The sequence below is a fragment of the Kogia breviceps genome, chromosome 17 (assembly GCF_026419965.1).
Source record: "Kogia breviceps isolate mKogBre1 chromosome 17, mKogBre1 haplotype 1, whole genome shotgun sequence".
Lineage (NCBI taxonomy): Eukaryota > Metazoa > Chordata > Mammalia > Artiodactyla > Physeteridae > Kogia > Kogia breviceps.
In genome coordinates, this window is record NC_081326.1 from 75,065,175 (window position 1) to 75,081,737 (window position 16,563).

A 16,563-nucleotide genomic window follows, 5' to 3' on the forward strand; every position below is an offset into this window, starting at 1 on the left:
AGAAAAAACTCAGGGCAGACGCAGGATGGGGAGTGCTTTCCTGTGGGGCTGCACCTCTAAATATGGAAGGAGTCATTTGCTGAGAGCTTTCCAGAGCAGAGGTGAGCCTGGGGCGCTGACCAAGGAGCATCAGGGAGGTCGGGGGCGGGGGGGAAACAGAGGGAGGGGGAGGGCATGGTAAACGTACTTCTCAGTCACCCATTTCTCAGGGCAACTGAACAGCTGATGAGCGAAGGCTGTCTTGAGAAATGTAACAGCGGGGCTTCCCTGGTGGTGCAGCGGTGAAGAATCCACCCGGCAACGCAGGGGACACAGGTTCAAGCCCTGGTCTAGGAAGGTCCCACATGCCGTGGAGCAACTAAGCCCGTGCGCCACAACTACCGGGCCTGTGCTCTGGAGCCTGCGAGCCACAACTACTGAGCCCACGAGCCACAACTACGGAAGCCCGTGCGCCTAGAACCCGTGCTCCGCAACAAGAGAAGCCACCGCAATGAGAAGCCCGCGCACCCCCCCACTCGCCGCAACTAGAGAAAGCCCGTGCGCAGCAACGAAGACCCAATGCAGCCAAAAAAAACAACAAAAAAGAAGTAAAACAGCGAAATAAACGAAGATGACATGAATGCACCCGTGGCCATGTTGTGGCCCCGAATGAAATTCCTGCACAAACATCAGTAGCTGCCAGAGCCATGAGGTGAAACACAGCCTCTCTGAACCTACGGATTGGCTTAACATCACAGAGACAGCAGCCAGATGTTACACAGCACCTATGCGTGGTCTCGTAAAAACAAAATCTTTGAGTCTGAATCCAACCAAACTCCTCTCAATCCTAACGACCAGCCTATAGGTAAGTCAGGAATACAGGGGCTGGAGGGGCACCCGCTCAACACAGCATCATGGAGCGGTACTTGGCCAGACCCAGAGTTTGGGGCACAGCGTAGAGGACACAATTTCCTCAACAGATAAACTGCTATCAAGAAAAAATGAAGGGGGGCGGCAGTGCACAGAGACAGGAGGAGACAGGAGACACAGCCAAGATCACCCAGCCCTGCTTGTCTGACCCCAGACTGGACGACACCAAGTGTGAAAATGCCTAATGCCTTAACCGGGGAATCCGAGCGCTGACCGGACAGCTGGTATTAAGGAATTACCGTGAATGTTCTTACAGTGTAGTAATGTTGTTTTTAAAAAGTCTTTCTCTTTTAGAAATGTTTACAGAGGAATATGCCTTCGAGGTGCTTGAGACCATCTGTGGGGAGTGTGTGTCTGTGTAGCTGGGGACAGAGGTGAGGTGTGGCTGGTATTCAGCTGCTGAACCTGGGTGACGAGCCTGGAGGACCGCTACCCAATCTACTCTCTCTGCTTCTGTGCGTCTGGAGCTTCCCATGACGAAGAGTTAAAAAGCTAAGTATTCAAAACCATGACGATATCTACCCATTCACATGGCCTCTTGCTTGTAAAAATATCAAATGCATTTTTTTTTTTTTTTTTTGTGCCGTGCGAGCCTCTCTCTGTTGTGTCCTCTCCCGTTGCGGAGCACGGGCTCCGGACACGCAGGCTCAGCGGTCACGGCTCACGGGCCCAGCCGCTCCACGGCACGTGGGATCTTCCCGGACCGGGGCATGAACCCGCGTCCCCTGCATCGGCAGCCGGATTCTCAACCACTGCGCCACCAGGGAAGCCCCTGCATTTTATTTTGACTCATGCAGTTTGATTTTAACAAATTCCCCAGTATGATGCAGCCATGACATGCCACTAGAAACCCATGAGGTCAAATTCCAGAATCTATATTTTAAAAGTTTCAAGGCTTCCTTTAAAATTTTTCTCTGTGAAGGGGGGAAAAAAACCCTGGGTCTTCTGATGTTAGCAATATCTGTTTTTATGTTTAACAAGACGGTACTTGGGCTCCTTGTAGTGACACATTTTAAGGAGATTATTAAGGTGTATTTACTAGTGCGCTAATAAGTGGAGCAAGAGGACTGAGACGGCCCATCAGCTAAATACACCCAGGGCCTGGCCGTCGCGAAGCACACTCCCATACAGACAAAAATGCACCCTCACTCAAAGTGCTCTCGTGAGGGAAGCGCCGCACTGTCCCTTGCTATGCGGAGGCTATTAGGAGGGGGTGGCCACACTCTCGTCTAGACGCCGTGTTCATGGGACTAAGAGGACGGATCCGTGTGGCCTGGAAAGTTTCCAGAAGTAAATATCCTCTTCACCTTTCTGTTGTGCTTACGACTGCTCCGATCTCACTCAGGCTCTTTTTCATCTGAAAGTGTCTCAGGCTACTCCCCCCTGGGGGTCCTACAAGTGTCTGCCTGTCTCCAGGCCTGCAGCTGAGAGGTTCAGTCCAATTCCAGGGTGAGGAACAGGAAGCCATCTGGCTCCGGGTCCTTCTTGGGTGTTATTCTACAACACATGACGCAGATGCTTCAGCACCCACGTGACTCCAGAGTATTCTTCTCAACTCCCTTAGAAGCCAGAGAGGTGAGGGGCATCATCAAGGAGCATCCTCAAATCTCGAAAGAGGCAAAGAGAGTTCAGACGCTGTGACGATGGTGCGAGAAGGGGGCTAGGACGAAGGAAGAAGCACGGCGGGCGTGGTGGTGGGGTGGTCGTGATGGTGTATTTTCATGACCACTTCCTTGTTCACGTGCAACACGATCAACTGCCCTGCCCCCACCCGGTCAGAGACGGCTGAACGTCTCTCCTAACACCAGACTGACTACAGAATGCTAGTCGTGGCTGTTGGACTTAAAGGAATTTCCAGTAAGCCAGGTACCATGAACATGTCAAACCCCCAATACGTACGACTCGGTGCACGTAAAAATCACCAGTCGCATTAATTTGATAAATCATTTCATAAGGCATATAATTTACAAAAATTAACTTCACAGGTACTAGGCGACAATACTCTATTAGGGCACTTAAAAAAAAATCCCTAAAAGCTTTCGTTTAAATCAAGCGTTCAGAACAGACAGAGACTACCTTCTAAACCAGTGTTATCGAAAGTGAAACTAGGATGTAAACCAGACAAAAGAAACTCTTTCGAACTTCAATACAGGGCAGACTTTTGGATTCCAACACAACAGTCAGAAGTGAGTCAGGACTATGCTATTCCTGATAAATGGGAGAAAAAGTACCCTGAAATCAGACTCAGACTCTTCCAAAACTACTCCTCCCTTTACACACGAACATCTCAAGCTTTCCAATGACTCGGTGTGGTCTAATGGAAAGGCGATGGGTTTGGAGCCCAGATCTGGGTTTCCATCAGGCTCTCTGCCACTGCTAGCTACGTGAGCCAGGCCTCGTCACCTCAGCCCATCTGTAAAGTGGAAACATGAGGAAGACTGTCCCGAGGTTCAAACAAGACAGCGCTTGTGAACGTGCCTGGCATAATCTCTGAGCCTCATTCACATGTAAATAACTATCAGTACTTATATTTACAAAGCAGTGGCAGAGCAATGAATGAATAACAGACCTAGTGTTTCAGAGACTGTGAGGAGAAAAGGGGGGAAAAATGCAAATAATTATTATGGACTATACATATACCACTTTATATTTTACAGAACTTTACAGTTTACAGACTACTTTTGCATATATAAAGTAACTTCTTGATAATAGAAATGCACAATTTTCCCTAGGAAGAGTCACTTCCCATTTTCACTGTACAAACAGAATGCTTAAATAAATGCAATTAAACCATCCTGACTCTTAGAGTAAAATATTCCAAAATCAGTCTGTTGGACCCATCCTAAATGGGCCGGTAAGCCCTCATGGTGGGGTGGTCAGCCTGTGTTCAGTACAACCCAACTTTACCCAGACATTCAGGGAACCTCCCTCAGTACTTGTGAATGACTTGGTCTTGTCATCTCTTCTTTAAACCCTGCACTCAGAGGCTTGGGAATTGCATTTATGTATGCTGAAGCTGATTAGCTGACATGACCTCTTTCTTTTCAACAAATAAAACATGAAACTTCAATCTCAAAAAAAAAATTAAAGTAACTGCTTTAGAATTTGTAATGAAGCAGCTTAACGCAAAAAACATTTATTTTGCTAAGTTTATTTTCGTTTAGAACAATTTTTAGTCACTAACTTGAGAAAACTAAAGGTAATCTTAAATAACTGGAATGATGTTGCATGATTTACTAAACCAGAAGAATCTGTTGTAAAGTAAAAAAAAAAATTTTTTTTAATTTACAATGAATACTGAAAAAGTATCATTTTTTCAGTATTTATTATACACCAAAGAGTGGTGCATTTGATCATCAACCAAGGGCTCAGCAGACGCAATCAAACCAAACGTTTCTAACAGAAGAAAGAGGTCATTGCACCGGTTGTCACGACAGACACACGAGACAGAAAATCGTCTTCTGATCTCCATCCCATCACTACAACCCAGTGGCCATCGTGCGTTACCTGTATTTCTGTTACACTTAAGGTCCTACTGCTTGATTAAGGGCCTGGTTATTAGAAAACAAAACAGAACCCTGAAACACAAAAACCAACCAAACAAAAACCAAAGTTTATACCTTTGAAATATTTAAAATTCAGCTTTATTCATTGATTTTCCTCGGAAATACCTATATTCCTGGGGAATCTTCACCCACACGAACGTGGCTCAAGCACGCCTCCCCCAACCCCGCCCCGACCCAGGCACCCCTCTCTCTGACCACTTACAGACCCCTTGTCTGTAGTACAAGCAACGGCCTCTCCACTATAGTTCTAACTGAGCTCCAGAACGTGTGCTTACACGTTTCCTAAAAACTTACACTTAGGCTAAAAAAAATTACTCCAGGCCCTCAGAGAAATGTGCCCAAGGAAATGCACTATTCTGCTAGATATTTATGTAAATCTGTTAACCTTATACTTATTTTTATAGAGAAACTTTGTCCAGATTTCAGAGATAAACTCTGCATGTATACAACATCAACTGTAACTATGCCCCTACTGGAGATGATCTGATAACTACATTTCCTCCTACAATGAGACTGGAAGGAGGGCCTGGTACCCCATCATCACAAGCCGAGAACTGTCTGAAGGCATCTAGACCCCCATTCTTCCTGTTTGCTGGCCTCCATGCCCCTTACCCAAAACCACCTAGGAGGGCGTCCAGAACAGTTCACAGTGACCAGCTCACAGCAAGCGTCTGAGAGTCCAGCAACTCTCAAGGTCACTGCTTGCTCTGGCGGGGGGGTCCCTGCCTTTCTTCCTCCTGTTTCCACGCGTGGAGCGCATTCCTCCAAGTCCCAGCACCTCTCCATACCTTGCTCGGGCATCCAATTCATTTAAAGACAATCACTAAGCACTATGTCCCAGACAATAGACGACAAATAAAACACGTCTTTGCCTATGATGGGGTCAGGGTCTAGTGGACAAGAAGCTTTCTAAAATCACTACATCTATTTAAAGACTATCCACAATAGTGAGACATATGGTGGGCTAGAGAACTCAGAGGAAGAAGAGTCCTGGAGTAGCCAGGGAAGGCTTCTAGGAGGTGGCGGCATCTGAAGCCAGCCTTGAAAATCAGGTAAGAACTTTTCAGTTGTGAATGTAAACAGGGGAATCAGACAAGTCCCACTTTCTCCATCTTCCGGAGTGATTCTTCATCTGTACCTGGGGTAATCTTCCTTAAATTGTTATTGAAAGGCAATATAGCCTAGAGGACAATAATGACCTGAGTTCAATCCTAGCTTCATCATTTTCAAGTTGTGTGACACTGAACAAGCGTGTTCACCTCTCTGAATTTCTTTCCTCCTCTCTGTGAAATGGGGAGACGACACAGACCTCGTGCGATCGTCACAGGGATTAACGAGATGATACCCAACGCTGTGCACAGCACGCCGAGCACCTGATAGAGACCCGTCGCCTCGCGGCTGTGTGTGACCTCGCCTGCCCTGCTCTCTGCCCGCCCCGGCTGGTGTTGGGTTTGCCAAGTGCCTGCTTCAGTGCTCGCTGTCGCACAGTGTGTGCGTTCAGTCCCCTGCTCAGAGAGACTCCTCTTGACCCCAACTTTACACAGTCCCACCCCTCGCTCTCCTTTTGCCTGCTTGATTTTAACTCAGCGTCCATCTGTCTCCTCCACAGAACGTCAGCTCCACAAGGGGAGGGCCTGGCTTTGTTCACTATCGTACCCCAGCATCTGGAACAGTGCCTGGCACACAGCAGGCAGTCAGATGTATCTGTTGACAGAATTACCGTAAAACGGGAAATGTAAAACTGGAGTAGTATCCACCTTGTAGGGTTTGCTGGGGTCAAACGAGATGGACCCTGACAGAAAAACAAGTCATCACGGCCGGCACACAGACTGAGCCTCAGCCACCACCCACCAGCCGCGGGGGAGCAGACGCGGCGCTCTGCAGGGTCCGGGGGGGTGGCTGGTCTCCCCTCGGTGTCAGCACTACACCCATGCGATGCTGGGTTTCCAGGCTGCTAGGTAAGGAAGAACCCCGGGGTTTAGCAACAGTACCAGCTTTCCTGGTGCCAACTTAATAACTTATGGGCAACGTGCAAGGCACAGCTCCTGGCTGGCCAGGCTGGTGTGATGTTATTCTCTAGTCTTTGTGGAAGACACAAATAAAGCACAATGTGAGTCCACTTCCACAAAAGGGAGCAAGCCATAGGTGGGTTGACAGAGGGTCAACAGGAATCTAAGAAGTCAGGACCGTCACTGAATATCCACTGAGAGTTCTTCCTGGCCTGTCTCGGTGAACCACCAAAGCCACGGTCACGTGGGAAACAGCATCACTGACTCTAAAGAAAAAAAGACCTTGACAAGTGACAATGAAAAGGACATGCGGGACGGTGGAGCAGCTCAAGCAGAACGACAGAGGGAAGGAGGCGGGACGGAGGGCTGGCAGGGCAGGCTGCGCACAGACCACGGGAGGCCTCTGGGGGCCGAGCTGAGGGGTCGAAACGTCGTCCGATGGACTGTAAGTCGTTCCTGAAAGTTCCTGCCCAGGGAAGTGCCTATTTAAATCCAGTAAAGGGGGTAGCGATCGGGCAGCTACTATAGAGAAGAGCTGAAGCATGAACTTCTAGTCAAGGGATAACCAGGGAGAAACAAGGAAGGCGGACTCAGGAAGGAGGGCTGGCTGGGAGAGGTGGAACCGGCAGGTGCTGTGAGGGGCAGCTGTGGATAAGCTCACTCTGAGGACATCGGGAAATGGAAGGAACCAGACCTGAAGCTTCTGTGAGGCCTGCTGTGTCTCATCACTAGCTGGAGTCACGATGAGCCCAACAGGGCGTGTCGGCCCCGTATCACGCGGAGCGGCTGTGAAGCACGCGTGCGGCAGCCACAGCGGTCACGGCCACCAGTGCCTCCCGGGCCTCACTCCCAAGCCTGCTTCCAGTCCGGCAAGGAGAGGACCGGAGTGCTTACGAATTACGCAAAGCTGGCTCAATCTCACCTCTCCCGTGGAACACACCACAGAACATCCTTTGATGCCCAGTGACTGACAGGGGCCTTTACCATCTCGCCACTCTGGCACGTGGTGGCCCTTCTCACTCCTCCGGAGGGCCTGCTCTCCGTCTGCTGAACCTCCTGCTCCCGCCACAGACTGGAGATGAGCGCGCTTAGCAGCCCTGCGGCCCCACGGTTCAGAGAGCCCAGCGGAGGCGGTGTGCATGCCGGCAACCCTGCAGCCCGCCGGGCGTCGGCACTGCCCAGCAGCCCCAGCCCCAGCCCTTAGCACTCCGCCCCTCGCGTCCGGAAGGGATCAGTTTCCTGAGCCGCGGTGCTCCGGCCCACACGCACTTGCCCCACGCGGTCCATCACCGGAGCATCTTTGCTAAGCATATGGATACGAGCACAGATATTTCTTGAGAAGGGGGCTCTGGGAAGTTTGTGGGCAATAAAAAAAAAAAAAGCAATTCTATTTGTACACTGGAACACTAGAAGATAATTCAGTCATAAACGAGGCAAAAGCACAAAACTAAATTTTAGGTAAACGTTAACTCAAGGTAAATTAAACTAACAAGAATTAGATTTCTTCTAAGTCAAGATTGTCAGATACTAGTTTTAGGAAGCTGTATTTTAGAAATGTGACATACATAAGAACATATTATATGTGTGTGTATGGATATACATGTGTACGCATGCATGTGTAAATATACACGTATAGTATATATATCAATATCTTAAGATACCAAACCTTGGTCCATAGAAGATGCTTTTTGCTTTTCCCCCACCTTTCCTCTATTTTCCACATTTTTAAATCGGGGAAAAAAGGCACATGTATTTTGAAAACAGATCAAGGAAAGCACACCACGTTCATCACACCAGCAAATAGTTAAGATACTGCTTATGTCAACATCTTAACTATATTTTTTAAAAAGCAATATTCAAACACCATTTCATGTTAATTGTGAAAGACAAAAGCTGTTTCAAAATGTTTCACATTTCCTGAACTTCAAAAAATAATAAATATACAAAGTATATTATGTTAATTTCTGCTGCATTACAAAAGATAAGTTATAATGGCAGTTTCAAAAGTAAAAATCTTCACTCTAAATATAATTAACATGGAATTAAAACTGAAAAATAACTTGGAATCCTATACAATCCTGTGAGTAATCTAGTATTATACACGTATGTCTCATATTAAAAAAAATCAGCGAGCTATATTTAAACCTATTTTATGATGGTAAAATTATGCAAATTTAAAAAATTATTAGTAATTTTAATGTTTAATTTTTCTAAGCTATTCTAGAAAGAAGTAATCCTAATAAAAAAGAGCAGACGTCTAACACACGGCAATTTCCTACCACCGCGGTGGGCCCCTCTGCCTGACGCCTGTGTGGCCTCTTACCTGACACGGAGACGGCGTGGGTCCGAACGCCCTGCTTCTCACTGTTGGCCAGCCTGGAACAGAGGTGCAAAGCCGTGAGTGCCATGCTCTTCAGACCACACCGCCAGCATTCATTCAAACCGTGAGCTGCCCAGAATCAGGACGACTGTGCCATTTCCCAGGGACACTGCACAGTCTAGAGGGGTGACTTTGTAAAATACTGGATTCTACCACCTGAGGCCCTTAAAGGCACCAGACTGCTGTAATGTTTTAAAGGCCAGAAATTAAGACAGAGAAGTGAAGGAACGCTGAACTATAACCCCACTGAATGTGGTGTACGTGGCTTAGATTAACTTTAATTTAGATGCTGGCCTGCAAGGGAGTGGCTGAAGTTATACCAGAGAGGGAAGGATGCCTGGGACTGAGATGCAAACGTGAAACACTGTTATACGACTGGCCCTGCTTCAACTTCGAGCACGTCCAAGAGGAGGCAGCACATGGACATATATTGTTATTATTTACAGACTGAAACAAGGTAAGCTTAATGCATCTGGTTATTTGTTTCATGAAACGCTGGACAACGTTAGTGTTTTACATACACACCCACATAAAATAACATTTTGGCCAAAGGTTTCAGTGACGTTTTAAAAAAAAATCCAAGTATAGTTCAGTTTAAAATTTTTGGAAAAGCGTAAAACAGAGAAAAAAGGAAACCTATAGTCTTTATTTATTTTTTAAAATATTTTTGTTGCATTTCTTTTATTTATTTTTAAATCAATTTATTTATTTATTTATTTTTGGCCACTCTGGTTCTTCGTTGCTGTGCACGGCTTTCTCTAGTTGCGGTGAGCAGGGGCTACTCTTTGCTGTGGTGCACAGGCTTCTCATTGTGGTGGCTTCTCTTATTGTGCAGCACGGGCTCTAGGTGTGCGGGCTTCAGTAGTTGTGGCACAGGGGCTCAGTAGTTGTGGCTCGTGGGCTCTAGAGCGCAGGCTCAGTAGTTGTGGCACACGGGCTTAGGTATTCTGCGGCATGTGGGATCTTCCCGGACCAGGGCTCCAACCCGTGTCCCCTGCGTTGGCAGGCGGATCCTTAACCACTGCGCCACCAGGGAAGCCCAGAACCCTATAGTCTTTAGATGTCAAAGTTACCTTGCTCTTTTTATGAAAGAAAACTTTTTCCTGTTACATAAGCCTTTACTCTAGAAGTACTAAATAAGAATTTTTCCTAGTATATAGAATTTATATTAGGTAATATGGGAGCTTAAAATAGTATATTCCCCATTGAGAACTAGAAGTATTCAACATGCAACTGCATAACCTCTATAATTAAGAGTTACAGCACAAAGCCATAGCCCTGAGTTCCTTTTATGGAATTCTCTAAGTATGTGAAATGGTATCTTTATTATAAAAGTTTAACCAAAGTTGTTTTCTAACAAATCACCAGGTCCTCTTCTATTGCAGCTCCACGACTTACTGTCACCATCTCTGAACTACATTTATCAGGAGGTCACAGGTGCCCACATTCATAATAAGCAGGTTACATCCTCTGCCTCTGTATCCTGTTGATAGGACCCCCAGGGTCGGTCTTCCTTTGCTGTGGGTTGGGATGCTATTTCAAAGCAGCTTACAACTGCAGGGATATCTGCACTTCTCTGATCAGTGGCAATAACAGGTCTGCTGCTCTACGATTTGTGGAAATTCTGCTCTTTTAAAGTTTGCTTTTATTTGTTCAGTTTTTCTAGGATTTGTGAGCACTTAACCTAGTCCCTTCTTCCTCACTTTTTTGTCTGTGTTTATGATTCCAGCGTGCTTTAATCCTCAAAGTCATCTCTTAAAGACTTTCCACAATTGAAGATACTATGAGCATTAGTTCCTTGCCTGATGTGGGACATTAATAAATATCTATTAAATATCGTTGAGTTTGTGAAACACACGGCCTAAAAGCTAAGAGGAAGCTGGTCTCGCCCATCCCTCCACTCGCCTGCCCAGCTACTGTGCACCTACTGTGTGCCAGATACCGCCCAGTGTCAGGTCTACCTGTCACATGACCCTGGCCGTCAACGAGGCCACAGGGTGTGAGCAGCAGAGAGGTTAACTGTTTAATGTGAGATAAGTTACAGGAAAACACACAGGGTTGCTCCTGGGCCTGGGGTGGTGGGAGGTTTCCAGAGGCAGGGACGCAGGATAAGACGTGAGCAGGGCCCTGCTGAGGACAAGGCTGGAGGGAAGGAAGGACGGTGGACTCCAGGAACCGGCGGAAGTTCAGTGTGACTGAAGAGTGAGCATGAGGGGTGGGAGGTGAGGCTGGAGGAGCTGGCAGGGACCGTCGTGCCGCCTCCTGCCAGCTGGCAAGGATGTGGGCCTGAATCCAACAGCAGCAGCAGTCACGCGAGGGGTTCAAGAGGAGAGGTCCCTTTGGCTGTTGTAGAGAATGGATGGGCGGTAGGCAAAATGGGACAGGCAAAGATGGGGAGGAGGTGTGCAGAAAAATGGGAACCCAGAAGACCTGAGACTGATATCCTTTGAGGTGGGCCCTTGGTTGGTGTTTAGGAGGGTTCCCACCAACCCCTAACCAGTAAGTGTGGCTCACTGTCCTTAGACTGTCTGTACAAATAATATGGTTCGTGCTGAACTCTTGCCTTCCTTCCGGGAGCCTGGAATTTGGGTACACGCCAAGCAAAGTGTGCATACGTGGCCAGGCCCGCATAAAAGTCGGGGTACCGAGTCTCTAACTAGCTTCCCTGGTAGACACCACTCCACGTCCTCACAACTCATTCCCGAGGATCAGGTGCGCCCTACCTGAGTCGCTGAGAGAGGGCTCTTGGGAGCCTGCCCCTGGCTTCCTCGGGACTTCATGCCATTGCTCTCTGCCTGGCCAATTTTGCTTTGTATTCCCTGGCGGCCATACATCACAGCTGAGCGTATGATTACATGCTGAGTCCTGGGAGTTCTTTCTAGAGAATCACTGAATGGCGTAGTCTTGGGGACCTCGACACAGGAGTCTACTGGAGGAGCCCAGACAGGTGATAACAGCTAAAAACCGGGGAGGGATGGTGGGAATGTGAAGTGGATGGATCTGAGAGTTAGGAAGCAGAAAGGAAGGAATTGGCAGTAGACCGGTGATAGAGGAGAGAGAGTGACCGAACAGAGGTGACGCCCAGGTTCTACTCTCTTTATCCCTATATGCAGTGGCCTCTCAGGTGCTGTATTCTCTGCAGGTGCCTTGGGATTCTCTTCAAATCTCTCTCTGAGTGCTCAGCACACAGCTGTAATTGTTTATTTACCTGTATATCTGAATGTCTAGATTGTAACTTTCATTTGGTCCCCAATTCCTAGCACAATGGCTGAGAACAGAGAAGTTTTGGCATTCTTTTACTTGTACAGATTGAAACATCTACTATGAAATTCATGACATAAACAAATTTTAAAATTAACATAAATTACATATCTTTAATTTTCTCACTTGTAAAATAGCCAAAATGGTATCTATTTTCAGGTTCTTAAAAATATTGTCACTCACTATAAAGTGACTGTTGGACAACAGACCTCCCTCATATGATCACTACTATTCTTGAGCTCCCTAGGAGCTTAAAGGGAAAACTCATTTTACACTTTTGACTAAACCTAAATACATGATTTACAATTGATTTGATTTCTTTCTGGAAACATTTGTTTTCCAGTTCCCTAATCATACACGTAGGAATTTGATTACTCAGGCAAATGGATAAAAAAGCACAGTGGATTCCTCCCAGTTTCTAATGCACAGGAATAACAAGACACACAAAGCAGTACTTACTTTGGTATCGATGGCAACGCCCGTTCACCTTCTGGGGGAAAAAACAGAAAGAGAGAGATGAGATTCCTTCTATTCCTTTTGAAAAGATTATGTATAGAAGTCAGAGAAAGAAAATGAGTCTTCTATCAGGATTTTAGCAATAACCCTTTAAAATGAAGTTGGTATACTGCCTATATATCTTAGGTTTCCATGGCTTTATTTTCAGTATTTATGACAAACATACACTGCCTGCAGGTGCAGACTATATAAACGGTAATGGCAATCAAAACCAAAAGCTAAGGGATAAACTGATGAAAGATATTCTTCCAAGAAGACTCCAGAAGATGAAGAATTTCTCATAATCAAAGCCAACATTCTTTACCAAAGACTGAACGTCCTGTGGCAACACCAAAACCTGTGCAGGGAACACACAGAAATCCAAAGGAAACCAACCCACAGGTTGTGTTCCTGGAGGAACGGGGACAGCCAAGGGGCCCAGCAGCCTCGGAGGCATGGCCTGAAGCGTCCTGTGGACCCGACTTCGGGAGGCGCTGAGGCCCCCACGATGGTGGCAGACCCCCGTCACGGCTGGGCTCCGGCCGGCGCATCACAGGGAAGCTCAGGGCTCTGCTCAGCGGCTGGGGAGCTGTGCTCCCTCCCCGTCATTAGTGAACGAGGAAGCACGGAGCCCCCTGCTTTACTCTCTTTTATCTGGGTGAATCTGGTGGTAAACCCATCCCTCCAGTCCCCTCGCTCCCCAGGCCACGCGTTACCCTTGTCCAGGTCTCCCGTCCCTCCTCCTACCCCGCCCCGGTCCCGCCCCGGTCCCGCCCCGGTCCTGTGCGCGTGCAGGCCGTATGGCCCTGAACACAGCAGGATGCCTTCACACATTCCATCCCTTGAAAGATTCTCTTCCTTCTGGTGGAAGCATCATCCCTCCATCTCTCAAGCTCAGTTCAAGCCCGACCTCCTCCGAGAAGCCCTTCCTGGAGCTCCCCATGTGGCTCTGGATGGCCTTCCTGTGCTTCTGCTGCATTAGCAGAGCGCTTCCCACGTATCAGACAACTTAGAAGGTCTGACTTGGGCCGCCCCCAGGCCACCCCCGCCCCACCGGCAGAGGACCCGGCACTCACAGCCACTGCATAATACCCAATACACTGCAGAAACTTCATCCAAATTTCCTCACTATGACTTCTGACATCCAAATTTCAAGCAAAATAACCACGTTATACCACGAAGACCAAACTCAGAATAACTGGAAAATCCTACCATTCGTTTATTACCCCATGGATGCGACCACCACCACCTTCCCCACACTCAGCGCTGTCCATTAATCATATGGGCTTTCAGATGACGTGTCAGTGTGATTTCTAGCTGTTTTACTCTCTCTGTTGAAAGTTCTACTTCCTTGGAGAGAAAAAGGAACCAGATTATGAAATATCTGGTAAATACAGACTTTGTAAGAAGCTGGGCAGGAGCAGGAAGAAGGCTGGAAATGAGGTGAGAGCAACAACTGAAGGAGCGTAGGAGAGTCAATTTTCAGGAAACAGGAATGTAGCAGAATACTGACAAAAACAGCAACAGACACTAGCAGCAGCAGCCCTGTACGAGCCCCTAAGTGCTCACCAGCTCAAACGCCCAATTCTAGGGGCTCACTTCTGACGCTGCTTTAAATTTATAAGTTGAATGAGTAACATATGCTCTCTCATGGCATTCATGTGGTCTCTTATTTCTCAGAATAAATTCCTTAGAATTAAGGATGCATCTTTGTATTAGCCCACATTTTTATTTTCATTTTTAGAACTGAGGCTTTTAATTTTTGAATTAAAGTTTTTATTCATTGTTTTTTAATTATCAATACAGATTCACTGTAACAAATCTAAATCATAAAGGTCTATAATGTAGACAAAAAAAAGTAGACAAGTTGAAGTCCCCCCCCCACCTTCACATACAATTCCACCTTCCTAGGGGTATTCATTGTCCACACTTAACTTTCCAGACTACCAGACTCCCTGTATGCTTACACACACAGGTTTGGCTATACACACACACGTGCATGTAGGTTTCAGCACGGAAATAGGGCCAGCTTGTCTTTTCAAACAGCTGCAAGGCATCTCACACTCCCTTATTTATTAGCTACTAGCTCCACCCCCGTAGACACCGGGGTCGTTCCACATTTTGTGCCACCAAAGACAGTGCAGCAGGGGCGCCGGCCGCATCAGTGGTTCTGTGGGGCTGTTCCCAGGAGGGGCCGGCAGTGCCAGGAGCAACCGAAAACACTGTCCCAACTCACGCCGACACCGTGGAGTGTGGAGGGCACCTCGCAACAGCCCCACCGAGAATGGGCGTCACGGTCTTTCCACCCATCTAACAACAGGTTAACAGACACAGAATGCTATCTGTCACTGTCTGTGTCCACACGCTTACCAGACAGTGTACGTCCGTTCTTCTATAGGTGCCCATTTTTACCCTCTTATTCAATGAGCTAGAAGAACACTTGAAAAATAAGAGATTTTAATTCATTACTGTATGTATTACAGATGTTTCCCCTTCTGTGTCACGGCTTTAAAAAGCATTTAAAATCTTTTACTAGTAGAAGCGCTTTCATACTTATGTACTGATGAACTCTACGGATTTGCTCTCCATGCCTTCTGGGTTTTGTGTCAGGCTTAGGAGCAGCCCCACTCTCACAATGTACATACCGTATTTACCATCATCCTCCGTACAGAAGCCCTCCTTGAGAACGATGAGATTATGAGCCTGATTCGCACAATTCTTTCCCCTGAGGAGCAGTTTACTAAGACTGAATTTTACTAAGATTGAAAAATTGCTACTGAGCTTTCTTGCAAGTAAAGGAAAGGTCAGATAACGCCCCACGATAAGGGCCAAGGTCACACAGCAACCGCTGGAACGTGGTTCAGGGCATCGGACTTGTGACTTAGTTTTCTGCCCCAATGATACCACCTTTAAAAGCACTTTCTAAATTCAAAGCAATTATGGTGGATCACAGAGCTAACAAAGTGCCATCTGGGCACATGAGACCTCAGGTGTAGAACTTCCGTAACACTTGCAAAAGTGTACGTGCTCCTTACCATTAAGCAGTTTATAGTCTAGAGAGGACATATGGGTACGTACATAATCGTTACTTAAAGTACATACCAGGAAAATGGTATATTAGAGTTGTGGAAACATGTTTCATATTTATTTGAAATTTTTTAAAAAACGCACACGTGCTTTTGTCCACGTATTTCTGACTATAATCCATTAAAACATTTGACTTAAAATATTATTTCAATTAGGCAATATAACCTCATTTTAGGTATCTATTACAAAATAGTCATGTAATAAGTACATATGCTGTGATTTAGAATAAAGTCATTATCAGACTCAATAATTAATTCTATAAAGACAACATAAAATTGGTAACAACCAATGCCCTACTAGGTTTTTATGAGAAGCATTTTCATTTATGCTGTTTTCATATGAATGAAGAATTTAATGCATCTCATTTCATGAGATTTGACATCAAAATGTTTCTCCCTAGAGGGGAAAAATAGCCAATTAAAAACCAACACAGGAAGATGTTAAAGCTTCAAACATTTAATGCCTAATGTCTGAATGTTATTTTTTTGTGTACCAACAAACTGATGAAGAACATTTTGGTAAATCAGGATGAAATTTAAAAATTATTCACTAAAAAGAAGAGAGGGGATATGGCACATTTAACATTTTTCATAGAATACTATCTTTATATGAAGCAACTTTCCCAAAACATTTAAATAATGTTTGCAAGGTACATACCCCCATTTAAAGCACAAAATGAAAACTCAAAAGCCCATGGATGCAGAAATTTTAACTGAGAGTATAGCCTTTAGATATTTCTAAAAGCAACTTCATTACTGTATTTCACATAAAGAAAGCTATGATAAATACACACTATATTTTAGGAAAAAAATAAATGAAGAGGCTTTATTGGTCTGATCATAGCGGGAAAAACATT

General features: G+C 46.1%; 1 protein-coding gene across 50 annotated transcripts in view; it reads right to left on the reverse strand.

The window, feature by feature from the left end:
- The window catches only part of PTK2 (protein tyrosine kinase 2), a 247,644-nt gene that overhangs the window by 83,414 nt on the left and 147,667 nt on the right, over window positions 1-16,563 (reverse strand). For all 50 annotated transcript variants that reach the window (XM_067017362.1, XM_067017365.1, XM_059043007.2 and 47 more), the window contains 2 exons: window positions 12,585-12,615; window positions 8,808-8,860 (listed from right to left, as the gene is read on the reverse strand). In XM_067017362.1, the coding sequence (XP_066873463.1) occupies window positions 8,808-8,860; window positions 12,585-12,615 (84 nt within the window). The remainder of the gene's footprint in view (window positions 1-8,807; window positions 8,861-12,584; window positions 12,616-16,563) is intronic.